Source organism: Paramormyrops kingsleyae, chromosome 7 (genome assembly GCF_048594095.1).
Source record: "Paramormyrops kingsleyae isolate MSU_618 chromosome 7, PKINGS_0.4, whole genome shotgun sequence".
In the NCBI taxonomy this organism is placed as follows: domain Eukaryota; kingdom Metazoa; phylum Chordata; class Actinopteri; order Osteoglossiformes; family Mormyridae; genus Paramormyrops; species Paramormyrops kingsleyae.
In genome coordinates, this window is record NC_132803.1 from 17970109 (window position 1) to 17991853 (window position 21745).

A 21745-nucleotide genomic window follows, 5' to 3' on the forward strand; every position below is an offset into this window, starting at 1 on the left:
AATTTTACTATGGGAGACTGTGATTCTGGAATATGATTATAAGGAAGGCTGTTTTAATCATGACTTAATTATTCATGTGCCAGTAATGCTGTGTCTTTGGAGAGATTAAAGGAGATTCGAGGATGGTGTGGCTGGGGATGCAAGGTCCTATTGTGATGTTACACAGGACAAATTTATTACCAATGTTGCCTTGGAATTGACAAGCAGGTGAGACAAGGGGCAGCTCATCTGGATCTGGATGATCGCGAAAAGTTGCCCACTGCCGATCAAAGTTTTTCTAATAGACATGTGTTGCCCAATATCAATGGGAAAGCGATTGAGCGACATTGGTCAGCAGCCGTGTTCAGGGGGGCACCCTGAGTATGTGTTCAGAAAAGGAGAATAGATTGGAGAATTTTCATTCTTCACGAAACCCCACATAATTACAGCATTTTCCTTCACAACACACTTCAGCAAACTCAGAGGCAGTTACGTAATGTTGACATGGGTTTTACTCCTCCGTCTAAAGCAAACCACATAGAGGAAGACGTTTCTTTTGATTGGGCCATCGAAACGCACAGTTACTCCCCACACTCTGCCCACTGGTCCCAAACAGGCTTCTCAGTGGCCTTCCTTAGTCGTGCCTGTAGCCTTCTTCTTCTTCTTCATACGGGTCCTCGTCGGCTCTGTCATCACCAGAGGCTCCTGGACCACAGTGGCTGTATACTTTTTGCCCAGCAGCTCCACCTGCACCTTCTGGCCCACAGCGCTCAGCGCAACGGGCAGGTAACCAAAGGCCAGGCTTTGCCCAGCGTTGTAACTGTAGGCCCCGGAAGTCGTGTTCCCAACCACCTGAAGCAGGTACAACAGATAGTGACAATACACACACTGCTGTAGAAAACTGGTCATCCCAGGACCATGATACTTACAGTAAATGTGAGATCACTATTATACCCTAAATCAAATCTACACTTTATACAATCATCTTATGGATAGCAATGTTGTATTTGACTGCCACTGAAGTTATGATACTGTCCTTCATGTATAGCTCAGGGTAGGGGTTCCCAAATAATTGCATGAAGTAAACCAATCTGCACACCAAAAGTTTGGTTAAACAAAATTAAATGAAGTTTCCCCCCGGAGTCAATGAAGTATCATCGGTCATACATTACTTGAGGGGCCACAAATAACTTACTCAGTTACTACAAGAACAAATCATGAATAAAGTATGAAATCCATGAAACATCATGATTTGAATGAACATGGGATCAGTATGTAACTGATCAGTTAATGCATTAATTAAGAGCATTACTACATTGTGCCCCCTCAAGTAAATTATCATCATGTTATCCTATTTTAAAAGCTGAACTATATAATTTCATTAGCTGTATATCACAGAATCTTGGCAGTTTATGTACAGTAACTGAGTAAGAGCATTTAGTCCACCATCTTCTGTTGATGTGGGAAAACCTCACCTTGCCATCATGCCAGATGGTCTCATTGCCCTCAGGGTCAACGTCATCAGTCTGCACGGTGAGGTAAGCCAGCTTGCGTGTCAGGCCCACAGCCATGATCTCCTGAAGAGCCTTCTTTCCAATGAAGTCAGCAGGCTGGAAAACAGAGAACATGGCAAAGGCCGCTCCCTGCTGGCCATCTCCTCAGGGGAGTCACTACGTCACTCCATGCCAATGCCTGTGTATCTCCTCAGGGGAGTCACTACGTCACTCCATGCCAATGCCTGTGTATCTCCTCAGGGGAGTCACTACGTCACTCCATGCCAATGCCTGTGTATCTCCTCAGGGCAATCATTACGTCACACCATGCTAATACCCGTGTAGCTCTGTGCCAGCTGCCATTAATCTTCCAGAAGTATTTATCCACTACGGATTAGCAGCTACCTGCCTATCCCAAGCAGGGCCGGGCACCCTGAATCAGACGCCGGTCTAATCGCAGGCCACACACAGTCACACTCTAAATTTAGACCCGCCAGTTGACTTAACCACATGTTTTTGGACTGTAAGAGGCAACCTGTGAACACAAAGGGTGAAAATGCAAACTCTACACACACACACAGCCAGAGGTGAGATTTAAACCCCCAACCACAGAGGTGTGAGCCTCCCTGCCAGCCTCACAGCTGCAACCCTTCAGTAAATGCTTTGGATCTGAAGTTCCAATGATGGGTGAAAAGGCAAATTAGCACAGGACCGAATGCAGTAAACAGCTACAGATTTCGATTCCTTGTTATGGCTGAGCTGTCTAGCAGTGTTGAGAGAGGTTTTTATTCAAAGCACATGGTGTGGAATATTTCTGATTTTACCTTTACCTTCACCCCATGTCAACCTTTGCCTTTACAGTTGGGCAGACAGTCCATGTGCCTGACCAGTGTCACTAGGAACTGCATGGTTTTGCAGACAGAACACTCAACCTGAATGAGACTTCACATGGTTCAGCAAGTTAATTTGATCCTACTCTTTTGTGAGTTTATGAAATGCCTCATGTCACGCCCTTCTTCCTTTCCCCTCATTCCCCTCAGGCGAGGCTCTAATGAGGCACACCTGTTACCTCTTTAATCCTGCCTCTCATCACAGCCCTTGTGTGGATCACCCCAGGTGCCTCTCAACTGCTTCCTCATCAGTGATGTATATATAGTGCCTCCCTGGCTCGAGTTCCCCAGTCCAGTCATTGATGTTGCTGCCTGCCTGTACTCCCCAGTTTGCCCTGTGTTCTCTCCTGATCCTCCCTACCCTGTTTTGACCCCGCGTGGGTCCTTTTGCCCTGACCTGTAATTTCAGTTAATAAAGCCCCCTTTGGTTTTCTCCCCGCCTACATTCGTCGCCGTCTTTGCCCATGATGTGACACCTCAAATGTTACAGTTTTTCTGAATTGCTCACACACTAAAACTGACATTCTGAACAAAACTGTCAAAGGTCAAAACTCAGTTATCAAATCAATGATTTTTTGCAAAACTGTTCCCATGTTTCTAAACATGAGAAGTGAGAGTCATGTGAACATAGAAAATGTGCCGGATGAGAGTTCAAGTACCACAGGTGAGTTGAATTTTGATGACAAGGTACAAATGGGTCACACAGAGGATCTATCAGCAAGGGAGAGCATTTCCTGTGATGACGATGATGATGATGATGATGATGAAGGATCTACACTTCCTTTGCCTTGGCCTAGCTGTTATGTAGCATTTTCTGTAATATGGCTCTCATTTGAATTTTTTACTTTCCCCTTTGACCTTTGCAGTAACATTTTTTGGAGTGCTGAATACTGCAAACATTATAATGATTCACATATAGTTGTATGCACATATTTCTCTAAACAATTAAATATTCTTTACTCTTGAGGTGCAGTTGGTTTATAATATTACAAAAGACACTATCCACAGCAGACATTTTATCTATAGATGCCTGGAACCATTTTATCGGGCAATATTTTAGTTTCTTGCTGTAGTGTGTAATGAATAGTGAGAAGTGTTTATATTTTGATAGCCTTAGTGTGTGATCTGAACGCAGTGTTTGGTTTGAGCAAAGCCAAAGTAAGTCCAGACAAGTCAAAGGCTTTGTGTTTCAGCTTCTGAGATAACTGAAAAGTTTCAGGAAATGTGTCTTAGCAACTCTGAATTAATATAATTCAACAGATCAACATCAGATAAATTAAATTGCCTGAGGGTGGGCTGTAGTATGATTGTATTTTGCTTTTAGAAAAATTATAAAGAAATATTTTAAAATATCAAAAGGTATTAATTTTGCAATTCCAAGGACTTATTTGGATTTTACCAAAATACAGGGCAAAATAAAAGCTTCACGTGGCCCTGGGGAGACTTATGGCTGCCGATGCCCTCACCCCCCCAAACTCATCTGGGGCTGTTTTCTGGGGGCTCCAAATTGGACACTGCTGGTATTACAGATGCACAGCAGTCTAACATCCAGTAGTACAAAGGACTAATGCTGGAATGGTAAATTATTCAACTAATGTAATATTTTATGGTTCTATGCATTTGCAGTGCACAGCTCTGTAGGTATCTGCCTGCCGTCGGGACTGCGGGAGCCCTGGGGATGTGGTTTGCATGTTCTCAATTTCGTCAAAAGTGTGAATTGTGAGTTATCACTTCCACCCTAAATAAGTGTTTGAACATGGGTCCAAATCCTGTAGTTGTAGAGGAATCGTATCACCATTAGGACTTTGAGCGAGACCCTAAACCCCAAAGGCCCCTGGGACACGGGGCCTTTGACCCCAAGCTTTCCTCTCAAAAGCTCAGCTAAACATGTAAATGATGTCAGATAAGTATCACTTCTGCTAGTTTCTGTCTATAACTAAAGAACTCAGGAGGTACAGATTTTTGTACTGGAAGAAAGGTGGAATGGCAGACTGTACACAAGTGTACATGACAATGAAATAAAAAATGGTAAATGTTAATGGAAACCTAATATGGAAAAAGTACCTTGTTTAACTTGATGAAGTAGTCTAAGCCAGCTTCCAAAGGATTGGTGTCACAGTTCATCTGGTTTAGAGAGCATAAAAAGCTATTTCAGCTGCCAATTTTCTGAAAAGGTTTTGTGGACAGTAAAAAACACTTAAAACATCATGCACAACCTACTCAGATGGCTGATAACACCAGTTCATAGACAATTCAATGGAATCAAAATAATGAAGATCGGGTACAAATGCTGATGGTTTATTTTCATTTTATTACTGCTCCCCCTAGGTTAAACACTCTGGCACTAGGCCTTCACCAGGCATAAGCCATCAGAGTTCAGACCCGGTCTTCCTTATAATAAAAAGATTTTATACCATGATTAGATTTTTCTACAATACAGTGGTACTTCACAACTCAAACTCATTAGAACTCGAATTTCTTAAGTCGAACTAACCAGTTCGGGAAAAAATGACCTAGAACTCGATCTGAATCTCAGAAGTCAAACCATGAACGCCGACCTAAGAACTTGTACGCACGGGGAAATGAGTCACATGGCACGTCTGTCAGCGGAAACAAAGGGTAATGCTTCGGTCACAGCCTCACTTTCGCTGTGATAGCATCATTTGTTGGTGATAGTGCTTTTTTATTGAAAATAAAAAGGGAATACACTGTACTTTATATCATTTTGGTTGCCATTGCACATTGTTTGGGTACACTTATTTTCTTTACAAATTTGTCACGCCCGGCTTGTACGATCCTCCTGTGTGCCACGCCCCCCTCGTTAACCTCGCGTGATATCCCGATGTCATCAGCTGTTTCTCGTTATTTACAGTTAGTCGTGTATTTAAGTTCGTGTTCAGGTATGTTTCCCCAGTCCTGTCATTGAAGTCTACGCCGTGTTGTGCCTTGTTTGCCAGCAATAAACCCCCTGTTCTTGGATTTCCGTCTGCCTGACCCTGATTCTGCGCTCCATGCTCGCTCGTCCTGTGCACGGTGTGACAAAATGACTGTTTTGATAAATGTGCTTAGATGTGTTTAGTATATGCTCTTCTTGTTTTATCCTGTTCATCTTGTGTTTAAATGCTAACAAAAAAAAAACATATTTAGGTGTAATTTTTTGGGGCCGGGAACCAATTAAATGGTTCTCCATTATTTCTTATGGGGAAAATTCTATCAGAACTCGAACTTTTTAGGATCCGAAACTGAGTTCTGAACGGATTAAGTTCAAGTTCTGATGTACCACTGTACTGCTGTTATACTATCAAGGAAGGAAACTGGCCTGTGGACAGTCAGAGTCAGGTAGACGAATTTGACTATATTAATGTCCTGGGTAAGGCTCAGATTTGGGTCCTGAATGGCTTTGTTGGGTTGGATCTCCCCTCACCTCTGCTCCCCAGGCCCTAAAGCCTTTCTCCAGTCTCAGTGAGGTCATGGCGTAGGTCCCAAAGTTGTCGATGCCCTCGTCCCTTCCAGCCTGCATCAGGGCCTGGTACACGGCGGCTGTGTGCTTGCTGTCCTGGTACAGCTCCCAGCCCAGCTCCCCTGAAGCATGCACACACAGCATATGCAGTGTCTGACCACTCTCATATAGCCCAGCTCTCCTGAAGCATGCAAACTTTTTTTAAAAAAAAAACTTGTTTATATATATATATATATATATATATATATATATATATATATATAAAATATATAAATTGAGTATACAAAAACATATAAATAAAATGAATATACAGGAAGATATTCTCCAACTTTATATATATATATATACACACACACTCATACACACTCACACACACACACACACACACACACACACACACTCATACACACACATACACACATACACACACACACACACTCATACACACACACACACACACTCATACACACACATACACACACACTCACACACACACATACAGTGTGCTGGCCAAAATTATTAGAACACCTGACAGATCTGAGAATATTGACCTTTTTTGTCTCCAAAACATGATTTAATTTCATAATGTTCATGAAATATGCAGATGGTTGCGCTGAGCACAACACATATCAGATGAAGTGAGTCCTACTATTTTTATCCACTTTTAACTTTAATATTTGGTGTGTCCACCTTTCGCAGCAGTTACAGCAGCTCATCTCTCTGGCATAGTGTCAGTACATTTCCTGAGAACTTCAACACTAATGTTATCCCATGCCTTCTGCAACTCAAGCCAAAGGTTTTCCTTTTAAACTACAATAGATCTGTCCAGTTTATTTTCCAACCCGCCCCAAATTTGCTCGATGGGGTTGAGGTCCGGACTTTGAGGGGGCCAGTCCATCATTTTCAATGTTTCAGCAGATTCCTTCTGTCGCAGGTAGTTCCGGCAATAGTTAGAAGAATGTTTAGGGTCATTGTCCTCTTGGAAAATGAATCCAGGCCCAATAAGACGACTCCCAGATGGTACTCCGTGCCTCACCAGAATGTTGTGGTATACTTTCTCATCCATGATGCCATCAATTTTCACTAAGTCACCTGTTCCTGAGGCTGAATTGGCAGCCCACACCATAATACTACCCCCTCCGTGTTTAACTGTTGGCAAGAGACACTCCTTTTTATATCTCTCCCCCTCCCTCCGTTGCACATACTCTTCATGTGTTGCCAAACTGGACTCATAAGTCCACAACACTTTATACCAATCTTCCTTTGTCCATTTCTTGTGTTCTTTTGTAAATTTCAGGCGTTAAATTTTTCTCTCTCAGTAATGGTTTCTTTGCTGCTATTCTGCCAACAAGTCCTTGTTGTCCCAGTATCCGATGCACGATTCTTGAAGACACCGTTCCACCATTAGTCATTGTGGTGTTGATCTCGGCATGCAGTTCTTGTGAGGTCTGTCTTCGGTCCTTAAGACTGAGAATTTGGAGATGCTTCACTTGTCTGTCTGAAAGTGTCTTTTTCCTCCCTCTTCCCTTCTGGTTCTGGTGTGAGTTGGTGGCATCATGACAGTCTAAAGTGTACTTTACAGTGCTTGGACTGCATCTCAGGTCTTTGGCTATGTGGCGGTAACTCCAGCCAGCATCAAGAAGGGCCTTTATTTGAACCCGTAGCTCATTCGTTAGCTCCTCCTTCACCGTAGCCATGCTCAAAGGAGAGGCTTTGAATTTATACCAATTGATGGCGTGGCCTCAGTGACATAATTCAGATTTGACCAATCACTTAAGGAGCAGAATAGATCTTGTACATTTGTGCCCTAAGACACTATCACCAATTTAACCATGATCACACCTGATAGTGATTACACAAGTAATTTGGCTTCTTCTGTGAAGGAACATGATTGTGTGACACTGACAGTGAAATGGGCCTAGCTTTTTTTGTAAGAAACATAACCTAAATCTCCTTATGATGGCTCTATTCTAGTATAATCTAGAGTATAATAATGACTTTGTAGATATTTCATTCGTTTTATGGGCATTTTAATGGGCAATTCAACAAAAACAACTGAAACCTCTTAAATATGTCAAGTGTTCTAAAAATTTTTGGCCACTACTATACATATCATGTGAGTATGTGAATACGTATATAATGTGCATATATATTCAGACTCACACACACACACACACACACACACATAAACACAGTACTGTGCAAAAGTCCTAGGCAGTCAAAATGTTTAAAGCTATTTATCTGGGTAGTAAGTATACTTTTGCTCAGAAAAAAGCACAATTTTACTTTTGAATATATGCAAATAAAGAATGCCAGAATAAAAACTAGTAAGAATTCCTTCTGTTCTCTAAAAAGTTGCTGATATCTTGTTGGACGGCTGGATAAACGCCGCTTCAGTTTACAAGCCTCTCCTCAGGGGCACCCCAGCCATTCCATGTATTTGTTAAATTTCACCACCAGCTCACTTAATTTACTTAATTAGTTAAAAAAAAAGTCAATGAGGCATTGATTAGTTATACAAGGTGTACTAGTGATACATGGGTATACTGGATGGTTACTTCACATACTGGGGTGATTTTAGCAGAGGTTTTGAAATGGCTAAGCTAACAGACTTTGACAGACACAATATTACAGTTTTACACCAACATGAAGATCATTTAAAACGGAATCAGAATTTTCTTTGGCTGCCTAAGACTTTAGCACAGTATGAATATTTTACAAAAAAAAAACATGGAATAATCCTTTTCATTGAATGTAAATTCAAATACAGCACATTTGTGAAATATGTTAAATTTACTGCAAATGTCAAACTTCACTGGAGCATTATTTGATCATATACTATGCAGAGGACCTACAGGAGGAGACCTTCTGGGACTTAAACCAACAACATTCAGGTTATGATTCCATGTAATTGTGTTTTTAATGGCTGTGCTTCAGATTTTGGGGGATTCATTGCTGAGTGACATTAACAGAATGGTGCTGCGTCCCCCTTCATGCACAGATAACATCCTACCTGTATAAGAGATTCTTATAGCTCTCAGTGGAATTCCGGCCACTTTGATGGACTTGCAGTGAAGGAACTTAAAGCTGGAATCACTCATATCCTCATCTGTCAGTTTCTGCAGGACAGTCCTAGACTTGGGTCCCGCTATGCCCAGCACCCCCATGTCCTCCGTCACGTTGGTAATGCTCACATCGTAGCCACCATCCTCCGCCTCCTTTTCAATCCATCTGCAAGGTGATAACTGATCAAACATGTCTTACTGTGTTTTTATAAAATGCCTGAAATGCCACTTGTGGCCAGTAGAGGGCAATGTACAACACAACCAGCCCAGATTTTACTGCAAACCTTGAGAGAATCCAGATTAATAATCAGCTGCTATAAAGGCAGACGCAGAGCAATATCAAAACGCAGCTGTGTAAAAGGGCTTGAATCCCATGCATAATGTGAACTTGGATTACCACACACCCAGCAAAGAGGGTTAGAGATACGTAAATGAAAGTGTTACGTATTTGGATAACCTGGGAGATCATGCATTTGCTTTACCTTCTCTTAGTCTGTGTATCCTTATCAGTTTATGTTGCATTAAGACTGCTGACCCTGACCTTGTTCACATTCAGTTCCAACAGTCTTATCCATTTGTGCAGCTGGGCCTAAGTATTCAGCCAAAGTAACGCAGGGGACACACCACTATCAAGGCAGGGACTTAAAAACTCTACCATACCTAATTTCCCAAGACCCAAATATAACTGCACCTTGTATTGAAGTAGTTCACATTAGACATTTTGCTCACAGGGACCACTGCAGAGTCCCTCCTGGAACTTAAATCATCAACTTTCACATATGTCTGCAAGTCCTTATCCTGAAAGCCACAACTATAGGAGCGCGTGAGAATGGGTGTGAGCAATGCTTGTGGCGTTTAACCATTTATTGGTTTACCTCTGCATATTTCTTTGGACAGATTCCGAGACTGACCTGAGGTCATGTAGCTCTGACCCAGAGCCAGTAATGAGAAGGAACTCTCCTTCGGTAAGCTGTGTTATCGTCACTTCGGCGTAGACCTTCCCTGTGGGGGTCAGCATGTGACTGATGTTGGTCATGCCCACCTGAAATGAAGGTGGGCATGTTTTAGGACTGCAGCATGAAACCTACACAGGGGGAAAGTGCAAACTCCACACACACACCGAAAGTGAGGTCTGAACCCCTAATCCTGCTTGCCTGAGGCTACGGTGGTAACCACCTAACTTTTATATTAAATAAAATTATGTATTGTCACGTAATATACATGCTACAGTCATGGACAAAAATACTGGCATATCACATTTGACCTTTTTCCTCTGTGTTTTTGTGTTGCTCTAATGCAAACAAAAGCAATGAACATGTCGACATCAAAGCATTTGTAATTGCTGCACTTTTCTGGGAGAAATGGTGCATTTTCTGAAGGGAGTGCAGGGATGCCAATATTTTTGGCCACAACTGTTTGTTCATTAATAATATTTCTTCCTTGCTGCATCATGCAGTTTGTATTGCCCTTTATTTGGAAGCCTTCAGTATAAAATCCTCTACGTAAAAGTGATGAATGTGGTGTAACGACGCTAAACGATAAACAGCCTAACGTGACCAATGTGTACCTTCGGCATAACATTGGCAAAGAGACGGTCCAGCAGCTTCACCGAGTCCTTCCCTTTGACCATGAACTTTCCGAATGGGGTCAGGTCAATCACCCCCACTTTCTCCATGACCTGCCTGTACTCCCGTCCCACAGGTTCAAACCAGTTTGTGCGCTGAAAACTCGGCCTGACCAGGACAGAAGAAATACAAGCAGCAAGTTGACCAATGAGAAATAAGGACTATTCAAACAAAGTGCTGTATATAGTGAGACACATAAAAAACTGATAGTGATATATTACAATTATTACTTTATTATGGTAATTTATTACTTTAAATCTTTGATTGATTAATTTGTTTCTACTAGCACTGCATTTTCCTACTAGTACATTTCACCAAAATATGTCTGTTATTGTGTGTCATCTGTTGTGTCATATGATACAACTGTTATGTGTGTGCGCTGCTCCTTTATGCCTTTTAAATTGCCCCTCGGGGACAAATAAAGTTTTTTGAATTTGAATTTGAAAACACAGCTGCTACGTATTACCAGTTGCTATTATGTCTTACGCAACTCTCCTGATCGGAGTCCAAGAGAACCCAACAAGAGCAAATTATACTGCCTGTCAGGACATATTTTCTCCTCTTCAAGTAATTCCCTGTGTTCTTTCCAATGTGGTTTTATTTGCACTAATCCTATAGTCTATATTCCATTAGACTATGCAGAAGGTCTATATTCCTAACCCATAAACGGAAAAGGAGATTTCACAGGAGATACTGTTAGCTTAGCCAATGAGACATGGAACACTAGTGAGAATCCCACATCGCTAAAGAACTGAAAAAGACAAATCCAGTTTTATTTTAGATTTGAGAGGGATGTTGCTGGCTTTTGATTTAACGCTCAAGGGCATCGACAACCTGTATCCAGTCTCGTCTCCATCCTTGTAGAACCAGTGAGGTTGCTCCCAACCAGCATGAAATCCCATAGACGCCTTGGATTTGAGCTGGTCGTACACGCCGCTCACCCTGTGCGTGGGTCTGCCCGCAAAGCGCTCCTCCTTTGGGTATCCCACTGAAAAGACGAAGGGATGGAGAACATGCAGATATTCACAAGGGCTGTACAACAACAAAATTGTTGTGTTCTGCCCCTGGATTGTGATGCTATCAGTGTCTGGAAGAACAGATTTGAATTGCTGGAGCACATCAGATGACTTTGCAGGTTCAGTGATTTAATTCTGTACAATTAAATATCTACAGATATCTACATCTGGCATCATCTTAAGTGACCACAGCAGCTCAGACTCCCATAGCCTGCAGACTCACCTACGTTGTTGAAGCCGTACGATTCCCTAGCCTTAGCACAGATGTAAGATTCCGTGGTCCACTTTCCGTAGCGGTTGGGGTCGCACTCGATCAGGTCAAAGGGCGGCTCCCCATTAACAATCCAGTCGCTCAAGAACTTGCCCATCCCTCCAGCATGGATGATTCCATAGCTGCAATGCACATCTGTCTCAGATTAGCTCTTCACTTCAAACCAGATAAGCATCTCCTCGGTAAAGCTATTCTGTGGTGGTCAATCCATTCCAGAATAGACAAAAAAGTGCATCTTCATGATTGAAACCCACGTTCTTCTCTGTCCTCTATAATGTCACAAATATGCAGTAGCAGTCAAAAGTTTGGAGACACTAAGCCTCCGACAAAGGAGAGTGATTGTGTCACATCATATGACCAGGCCACCTGACCTAAACGCAGTACAGATGGAGGAGTTTGACCAGAGAGTGAAGGAAATATGGCCAATGCTCAGTATATATGTGGACCTCCTTCAGGACAGCAGGAAAAGCATCCCAGGAGGCCACCTCATGAAACTGGTGCAAAGGAGACATTGGAGCCAGTCAGTCATCGGACCAACTGGGGTTAAGGGCCTTGGTCAGGGGACCGATGGTGGGACCACTCTGCCAACCCATGGATCTGAACCTTCTGAACAGAGCTGCCCCACACCTACAATTAATTTTTTTGTTTAATATTGTTTGGTAAGTACATAATTCCATATATGCTATTTTATAGTCTCGTTGTCTTTATTTTTATTTTAAAATGTAGAGAATAGTAGAAATACACCATTCTGTGGATAGGTGTGTCCAAACTTTTTATAAGTACTGTATACTTTACGATGGCTCATATGAAGACACAAATGCATTCAATAACAGCCAATAAGGCTTCAAGTAAACAGGAACTCGTGTCATTGCAAAATAAAAATGAAGGGATATGACGTTAGGCTGCATGCTGCATCTATAGGTGACATATGCTTACCCAAAGCCAACTGCAGTCCAGTAGTTGCGCACACCTTGGTGAGGTCCCACCATAGGCAAAAGGTCTGGGGTGTATGTGATGGGACCTGACACGATATTGATGATGTCAGCATCCTTCAGGACAGGAACCATCTCCATGGCAGCCTCTACATGCTCCATAATGCGGTCCAAGTCCGATTCAAAGAGCTCCTTCCCAAAGCCTGAACAAAAAAACAGACATGCAAAACTGATGCCACTAACAGCAAGATAAACAGTAGGGCTGCCCGATATTGACAGCATGTCAAGAATCGTAATGTGATTTTTTTTTTTTAGATAAATATTGCAATATTTTTAATGCAAAAAAAGAGTTCAAAATTTACCCAAAATAAACTGTAGCCAAATAGAACATATTGTCCACCAAGAGATTCCATCAAATAAGCTGGTGGTGTTGCTGCTCAATATCATCTGTATGGAATCCAAAATATTCCCATACAGCGGAAGGCAAATGATTTTTAGTGACCAGATTTCTCTTCCCCACTCATTTTGTTAAGTTTCTCTGAAACACATCTATGAGTGATTTAAACAGCTAGGATGAAAATGATTTTGAAAATGATTATGATTGGATTGGAGAATGCATGCAAAACTCATGCAAAAGTAAGTAAAACTAAACTTTAAACTGATTTTTAACAGACAGGCCTCTTAGATGATCATGATTAGGACCACAATGGTTCAGAAACTATCCGATAACACAGGAAACTGGAAAACCACAGAGAAAAAAGGGTAATTCAAAATCCACACACACTAAGCTGAGGATGCATTTGCACCCCCCCACCTGTGATGATACCCACCATGCTGGTCAACATTCCATGTAAGAGTCTATTGCAATAGCTCTGCTGAAGATTTACATCCCAGGGAGCATAAACATAAAGTGTAAGTGGCTTTGGAGCAGCTCTGAAGCAGCTTCTGATCCGCTGATGGCAGACAACCTACCTGGAGGGACTCCGTCTCTGAACCAGGAGTCCTGCAGCTTCATCTTGGCCTCCTTCTCGTACGGCCCGAAGAGCAGGCCGTCCCGCTCCTGCCGGAGGTAGTAGGATCCCTCCAGGTCCCGGATCACAGGCAGCTCCGCCTTCAGGGCCTTCACCTGTGGCACAGTCGCCGTCACCACGTACTGGTGATGAACCGGGATGGTTGGATGCTCCAGGCCTATAAGCTTCCCAACCTCTCGAGCCCAAAATCCTGAAAGTGCAATAATGCATGAGAAAAACCATCCAGAAAAAGCTGGATGTACAAATTTCATAGTTGTGGCTGAGTAGTGATAAAAAATGGGGCATTTTTATAACCAGAATGGACTGGTGTGGCTCTAGAGTCTTTGATCATATTTGTGTAAGTACCAGTAACATATATACTTCAAGAATTTCATTGTACTTCAAGCAAGAATTGTTTAGAAGTGCTTTGTATACTGTACTTTGTACATATGACAATAATTTGAACCTTAAATCTTGCATCTTGAATCTATGCTTAATTCATGCAAGGGTCAGTGTGTGTGCAGGTTTTTGGGATAACCTTTAGGTCAGCTGTGCAAACGCAGGTGTGAGAACTCTTCAGAAAACCAGTCCTCTACTTAGTACCCTAATTAGGGAGTTGCAGCAAAAACCCACATACACAACGGCCCTTTCTGCATAAAACTGCCCACCCCTGGTCTAAACACTGGCTTTGCACTGACATCCATTCATTTCAAATAATCACTTATGTTATTAGGCCAGGAGTAATGAGGATCACATGCTAGAAATCACAGCCTCAACTACTCAGAGCTCAGAGCGTGAAGCTCCGCCTCCTGCGGAGCTCTGCCTTCCAAAGAGCTCCTCCCTCCCCTAGAGGTTTCTGGGAGCCTGTGTGACACCCACCCATCTGCAGAGGCCACAGGCATGCCTATCAACAGCCGAGGCAGGGGCATCTCCCGTGTGAAAGGGTTCACAACACGATGAGGGGCGGCTCCTAAAAATATCTGGGGTTTTTTTCACTTGCAAGTTAGGGCAAAATGTGGCAGAATGAAGAAAGCGCATCTACCATACAGGTGAAAAGTAAAATGAAGGGTTCATGAAAAGAAAAAGTAATTTCCTGGAATGTTTTCGTGTTTGTTTCTTATTTATGTAACACATCTCCAGAGTCCTGTCAGCAAATGGCCCTGCTTTCTCTATATGGCAGTATAATTAAAACAATAAAACACTGGGCTAAAATCCTGGAGAAAACCGACTTTTTGTGTCCTCGTTCTGATCCTATGGAGCTTGTTAAACAGGCCTGTAATGGAAATGATGGGACCGCTGTGAAAGCAGCAGGAAACAAGAAGCAGTGACAGACATCAGTGCAGCCGGCCAAGGCAATGGTGCGGCAAAGCAGCACATGCTGCTGAAAGCAAATCAGATTATCACCACCAGCTAAGCATTCCAACGCGGCAACACCTAACAGGTCTCATGATGCTGAACGTCTCGCTTTGGGAGGCTGTTCTAAGTCAACACTGCTAATGCCGTGCATAAAATGGGCATTTTATCACTCACTTCGTTTTCATTTACAAACTGTATCAGCTATTCATGCAAATGTCCATTTTCCTACTCACTTACCACATGTTAAATTTCTAACTGCACCAGTAAATTTGTCGCTTTTATTATTAAGTGTGTATTTCCAAACGTGCTTTTGCAGGATCAGGATGTGCTCTCTCTTTTTTGCAAGAGAACGAGGGACAGATTTCTTGTTGACTGCAAGCCGGCCGCTGTTTGGTCAGCTGAAACCTGTAAGAACCAGTTGTGGCTTCTCAGACAAATGCCTCACAGAATACTTGATGACCAAAGCTATTCCTGCACTGTACTAACATATTTAAACCGTCTCTGTATCACTTTCCAATGTGCTCAACAAGTCAGCCGATATACAATCCTTGCTCCTCTTCTGAATCCTACAAATTCTTCAAATGTTTTGGAGTAAAGCTTTAGAAGTTATTTTTTTAGGTTCCTTCCTCCCATTTTAATTGTAGCAGTACAGACTAAAAAATATTCTGAATAAATATGGCTAAATGCTTAAATTGAACTTTCTTGGGAAGTCACAGAAATTTGTTAGAGAGCATAAATCCAAAATCATAAGCCCTATGAAAACAAACAGAATGAACGGTCTAACTGAAATACAAGTAGCTCATTAAAAATACAATTATATCACTTAAAAATATAACAGATGAAAAAATGAGAGATTTAGGCTATGTTTTGTGTGTTTCATTGAAGGTTACCAGATCAAGAGCTTTTATGTACTGGTCATGAAAGCCTGTTCTTTGGAGTATGACATTCAGGTTAATTTTATGCTTTATTCTGTGCTAGAGTTACGTAATTTGAATAATTCTTTGCGCACATCAAGCTGCAGGTATAGTGTCGTTTGTCCTTTGATGGATGGATAGTAAATCATGGTGGCGATCAAAGACCTCATTAAAAAAAACACCTTATATCTCGATCGCTGAATGACTTAGCTATGTGCCCTTTGCCTCAGTATTCAGCTCTGGCTGCAAGTGATCAGGGTGAGGCAACAGCTGCTCCTTCCGAGACGTGAATCGTTGCCAGGGAGTGAAGGGGCTCCTGCAGCACGGATACATGCTAAGTCAGCAGCCGCGGCTCCGCTTACACTGCGGCGTTATTTATGCGGATACCGCTGTCGGCCGTCGACTCTCGGCAACCGCAGGGCTGGTCATCGCAAGTATTTCCTGCATGGAAAAGTAACGCTGAGGAATGGGCTTACAATCAAGTTATTCTATGCTGCGTCTGTCTAAATCACATACAAAAAAGTAAATAATTACGCTGTAAAAAGTTTCAAGGACTTGAATAAACAGTTAGATTTCCCGAAACGTCTCAGTTTTTTCCTTAATTGATATGCAGGAAAAGAAGCCAGTTCACAAAGCCAAGGAGAAAAGTCTCAAATCCAAACAAGATCCAAAAAAAAAAAAAAACTCTAAACAGATCATACATAAACAGGCTATTTAAAAGCTCAGGGCTGGACGCCCAAAATTGAGGTTTGGGATGACTATCATTCCTGAAGCTTAAAACAACATTAATGAGGTACAAGACACTCAAAAAAGGGATTTTTTTTTTTAAATAATTGAAATGGTAAATTAAAAAGCCTGAAATTGCGTCTTATGAAAGCTGGAGGTGGGCTGAGCTTAAGGGATAACAGTAAGTGTAATATTTCCTTCCAGGTCAGGTTCCTCGTGTTTTGGTCTGGGTGTATTAAACCTGCACCTAAATGCAAAGCCACACAGCAGAGAGTTTGGTAAACAAACCCAAAAGTCATTCACGTATCAGTTTTTCCCTGTTCACACAGCTCTCTAAATTGCCCCATGAAATTCTCTCCTCCATATCAACATGTAAACTTATAAGTTTTATATATGTACATATTTTTTCCATAGTCTAATTCAATTAAAATGGACAAAATCAAAGTATTAACGATTATACAGTTATGTTATTGTTCAGTTAAACCTGAGCCCATAAGGCATTAACTGCAGGAAAAAAAACCTGGATAAAATGTAAGTATGCAGTTTAATTTTATGATTAACTATGGGACTGTGTAGTTACTGAACAATGCCATCTCCCATGCAGTGTGCAGAGTGTCTGGGCAAAAGAACAGACTTACAAAACCAAGTGTTAAAGAGTGACCGGTGGTATGAATTCAACTAGTAATTTAGGCTAAAACCAAAAAAAAAAAAAACTCCCTTCAAACATCTCGGAGCACAAACAGTCAGAAAGGGGGTGTATGTGAATAGCAGTTTGGGATTGGCCGAAACCAGTACTGTGGCATTCTGGGATTGGCTGATCAGTGAGTTCAAGTCTGAGGCAAAGAACTTCAGCATTACAGAGTTAAGCTAATCCAGCAGATGTTGTGTTCCCTCAGTTATGCTTGAGAAAACACCAGAACTTATAACACATTTCAGAGATGAATGGTGTCACTGAGAAGAAATGAGTTCTCCATCCACAAGAGTATCTGCATACATAAGTAACATATATTGCAACAAACTCATTATTTTTGCACAAACACTGTATAGAAATGTTTCATATACTATTGTGATCCTGATTTTAAAGTTATTCTATTATTAAAATTATTATGCCTGAAGATCTAAGACATGAGAAATGCCGTTACAAATGACAAGCAGTATAATAACGGCAAACCCAAATTTAACTGCCTGTTGACAATAAGCAGTGCTGTTATTCATTTCCAATTATGTATCTTGCTTGGGACTTGAACCAATAACCATTTCTAGCTCTTAACTATACAACTGGGTAAGTGGCCTGAATATGACTTGCTGTACAACAGGCTCTTTTAAGTAATAATGAGAACAGTTTTTTTTATTACGTAATGCTAATAGTTTCTGAATCATGGTATATCGTACATGTCAATTGTTTTTTGCGACTGTTGCCAAAAAGATGAGGGTCATTTATTAAGTTACACCATGGGTGGAGTTTGGGGGTACTGCACTGTTCTGTGCTGGTGCTTAGCACCTTTGCATAAGCGATCTGTTGGTACCCCATAGGTACACAAACTGGGGTTATGTGTGTATCATATATAGGTATTAACATGTGAGGTAAGCAAGATGCATTTTTGTGCCCTCCAAATGCAAACACCAAATTCCACTTATAAGTTACACCTGCCATCATGCTATTTTTAACCATTTGTGCTCCTTTTAATTCTACTTTGGCTCGAATGCTCAAAATACACAAGCAATAAATGGTGATTTATTAAAGGCTTCAGACCAGCCATTCGTGTTACTGCTACAAGTGCTTAATGTTTTTGTTCATTTGTGTTTCTACCTACAATTCAAATTGAATGTTTCCATTGAAATTTTGAAAGTGATCTCTGCAGGACATCCTCCTGGAGCTGATATGAACCACTAGAGGCATGACATCAAAATGATATGATCATACAAATCATATGTTCTACACATTTGACTAAAGTTATGATTCACTGCCATTGGAAGAATCACAAGTGTCAGATAGTCAAATGTTTGGCATCAGGCCTATCATTTGAGACAGAGGACACCTGGGTTATAACCCAAGGACACCCCTATCCTTGGTACACAGGTAGTTTTCATTAACCTCAAATTATTATGTAGTCCCTGAATAACAAACTCAGAAACATCAAAATTTTTCTAACCCTAACCCTAATTTTTCTGAGTTAAAAAAAACAAAAACCAAGATGTAAATCTGACCTGTATCAATAATACAGAAAGAACTTTTCTAAATATCTGAACAAACTGCTTTCAAAGACTTTTATCAGCTGCCAGAGACCTTGATCTAACTGCATTGAATCCAGTATTTGGCATAATCTTGCTGGAACGACCGGATTTTTCCAGATTATTCAGCCCTCCCTGACAATGCACCTGCTACCCTAGTTTAACTAACCTCAGCGGTTGATTACAAAGGGCATGCGATGAGTTTTCCTGGCTTGCCGCACATCAGGTGAACTTGCTGACACACAGACCTGCTGTATTGACGAGGCGGGTGGCACGGACCCTCCCATGGGGTGTCTCCACGTCCCATTTTCCATCAGATGTGGCAGTGAGCCCGGTGACGGGGGCAGGGTGGTATATCTGGGCACCGTGCATGCGGGCACCCGCAGCCAATGCCATGGTGAGAGAGTACGGGTCAATGTGCCCATCTCCAGGGTTGTGAAGTCCAGCCAACACCTAAAGGGCCAAAACATAACAGTATTACAGGCAGGTCTCAGCTGACGTAAGTAATCCACTTACAAACCCGTATCAAGTCAAATTTTGTCTCACATTACCTTCCCATACCATTCCAGTTACCGTACAGAAAATAAAAACACATAAGCCAAAAATATACTAAAAAATCACATATTAAATTACTGAAAAGACATAGTGTAAATTTTGCCTTTTTGCATTAACTCTTCCATAAACTGCATGTATCTCTGATATTATTTGAGTAAATCTGAATTTTACATAAATAGATCTCGGTTTTACATAAGTTGGTTTTAGGCAAGTTTTATGATTTTAGTTCATATTTGAAAAGGAGTGTGTATCTCCACCCCAAAAGCACATGTCAGGTGACTTTTCTCATAGTAACAGTTATTGTAGGAGCACGTAAGAGGTACGTATACTTATAAAAGTCAACAAGTTAAATATTACCTTGATTTACACAAAGTGAATACAGGAAAGCTGTCATGCATACATTCGGGTAACATCACCTTGTTCACGTTAAGCAATGGAAAGAGCTCCTGGACCTTCTCTGGTCCAATGAGGAACTGCGGTGTTGGATGCCAGAGTGTGCGTGTCATCTGGTATTTCAGCTCGTCCACTCGGACTGGGGTCGATGCAATGCGAATGCTGCCCGGCTGGTGAAACCCAACGGCCTGTGGAGGGTCAGTGGCGAGCGGGACGAGATCCCAACGGAAACGAAATAGCCAGTGTCAGAAAATCAGGATGAAAATGTGATACACATTACACACAGTGATGCTTTGTGTTTTGGGATAGAAAATGAGTTTTGTTCATACATCTTTAACATTAGAGATGCATTGCAAGTCTTTGCCCAGCTGCATTTAGTGTGAGGTAAACGTTACCTGTCCTGTTTCCTCCTCCAACTTCTCGTATAACTTAATGCTGTAGTAGTGAATCTTCTTCAGGTTAATGCCGGGGTGATAGTATGTGGTTAAACCTGCCTGGGAAGCAGGAGGAGAACAAACTAAACTCATGCAAACACAGAGCTTCTTTAATACAGCATCAATCCTTGAAGGAAAGGTGAAACAGATTTTGATTATGCTACGCTTATTTAACAGTTACACATACTCGGATCTCCTCCTTTCCAGAGGAGGATAGTTCAGGTCCCGAGAGTAAAAATCCAGACCAAGGTTTTGTTTCAATCTACCAGCTGAGTATAAAGAGTCACGGAATTCTAAACTGGACCATAAATTTTAAGCTTAATTGCTGAGCTCATCTATTTATTTGTTAGATATTGCATGCTGACTTCACTGTCAATTGTACGGTTTTCAAGAAAAAAATGCACCGAGCAGAATGTACATGGTATTGCACTGCGCAAACGAAGTCTCCGCTGATTCTGATGCACACTGGAGTGACCTACAGCATGCCAGGTGGAGCCGGCAGTCAGCTCGGACTTCTCGAGCAGCACCACATCCTTAACGCCCGCCTTGGCCAGGTGGTAGGCCAGGCTGACCCCAATACATCCCCCTCCGATGATCACAGTGTCTGCTGTGTCCTTCCACCTGTTCCTCAGGATGCTGTTCCCACTGTCTCTGGGGTTGGGTACCAAGAATCAAAATGCGTGATAGAGAATAGTTTAAGCACTCTCACTGTTAATTTATAGTGATTTTACACTAAATTAAATAGTAACATTTGGCTACATATGAAAATATAATGGCTAGTAGCAAAATAAAATATCTTTGTGAAGAATGTATTTTCAATTCATTTTCAATTCATTATTCATGACATTATTATTATAAATATTAAAATGATATATAATGCACTTTATTTGTTGTAAAATTGTAATCCTAACAAGATAAATGTACATTAAAACAATTCTAGTACAAAGTTTGTTTTAGTAATAATTTTCATATGGCTGGAACATGACAGACAAAATGCCATACGCTTCCTGTAACAACTTTTGAAAATCGGAACCAGCACTGATAATTGTTGTCCTGCATGTGACAGCATAGAATAACTTTGTGCTTTTCAGCCATCCCATGGGACTGTTCAGTACGGAGCAGCGCGGCAATCCACTCAAAACAACTACGTTATGCATGGCGTGCACAACGCAAAATCCTCGCTTAAGTTCACTGCCACATATATGTGTGGTGATAAATGCATTTTTAAAATGTAGTGCAGGAGGACTCACCTCTCCGCTGCACATGTCTGCGGAGCAGAACTTATCGCGCGCCGAAGAGGACGCCACAGACACGCATAAACATGTTTCCGCACTCGCAAGTTTACAGTATTCAAAACGTTTTTCATGGTTATATCTATGACATGAGTATTCTGC

General features: G+C 41.6%; 1 protein-coding gene across 2 annotated transcripts; it reads right to left on the reverse strand.

Annotated features, from left to right (window-relative positions):
- Positions 1-31: 31 nt before the first annotated feature.
- dmgdh (dimethylglycine dehydrogenase) lies at positions 32-21735 on the reverse strand. 2 transcript variants are annotated; one of them, XM_023823030.2, is made up of 16 exons: positions 21602-21735; positions 20831-21002; positions 20313-20411; positions 19941-20105; positions 19218-19422; positions 13704-13952; positions 12736-12934; positions 11752-11921; positions 11347-11500; positions 10455-10620; positions 9763-9929; positions 8836-9053; positions 5787-5944; positions 4427-4486; positions 1455-1589; positions 32-831 (listed from the first exon to the last, which is right to left on the reverse strand). In XM_023823030.2, the coding sequence occupies exons 1-16, from the start codon at positions 21715-21717 to the stop codon at positions 601-603; spliced, it is 2664 nt and encodes an 887-aa protein (XP_023678798.2). In that variant the 5' UTR covers positions 21718-21735; the 3' UTR covers positions 32-600. The 2 variants fall into 2 exon arrangements, with proteins under 2 accessions (XP_023678798.2, XP_023678799.2); XM_023823031.2 differs by having other exon boundaries at positions 151-831; positions 9799-9929.
- Between the last annotated feature and the right edge of the window lie 10 nt (positions 21736-21745).

Excerpts from the sequence above, each read along its gene's own strand:
- dmgdh (XM_023823030.2), bottom strand. The coding sequence starts at position 21,717 with ATGAAAAACGTTTTGAATACTGTAAACTTGCGAGTGCGGAAACATGTT. Across the intron at positions 11,922-12,735 it reads TGGACTGCAGTTGGCTTTGG|CTATGGAATCATCCATGCTG; the intron begins GTAAGCATATGT and ends TGTGCATTGCAG. Across the intron at positions 9,930-10,454 it reads TTGCCAATGTTATGCCGAAG|GTGGGCATGACCAACATCAG; the intron begins GTACACATTGGT and ends CCTTCATTTCAG.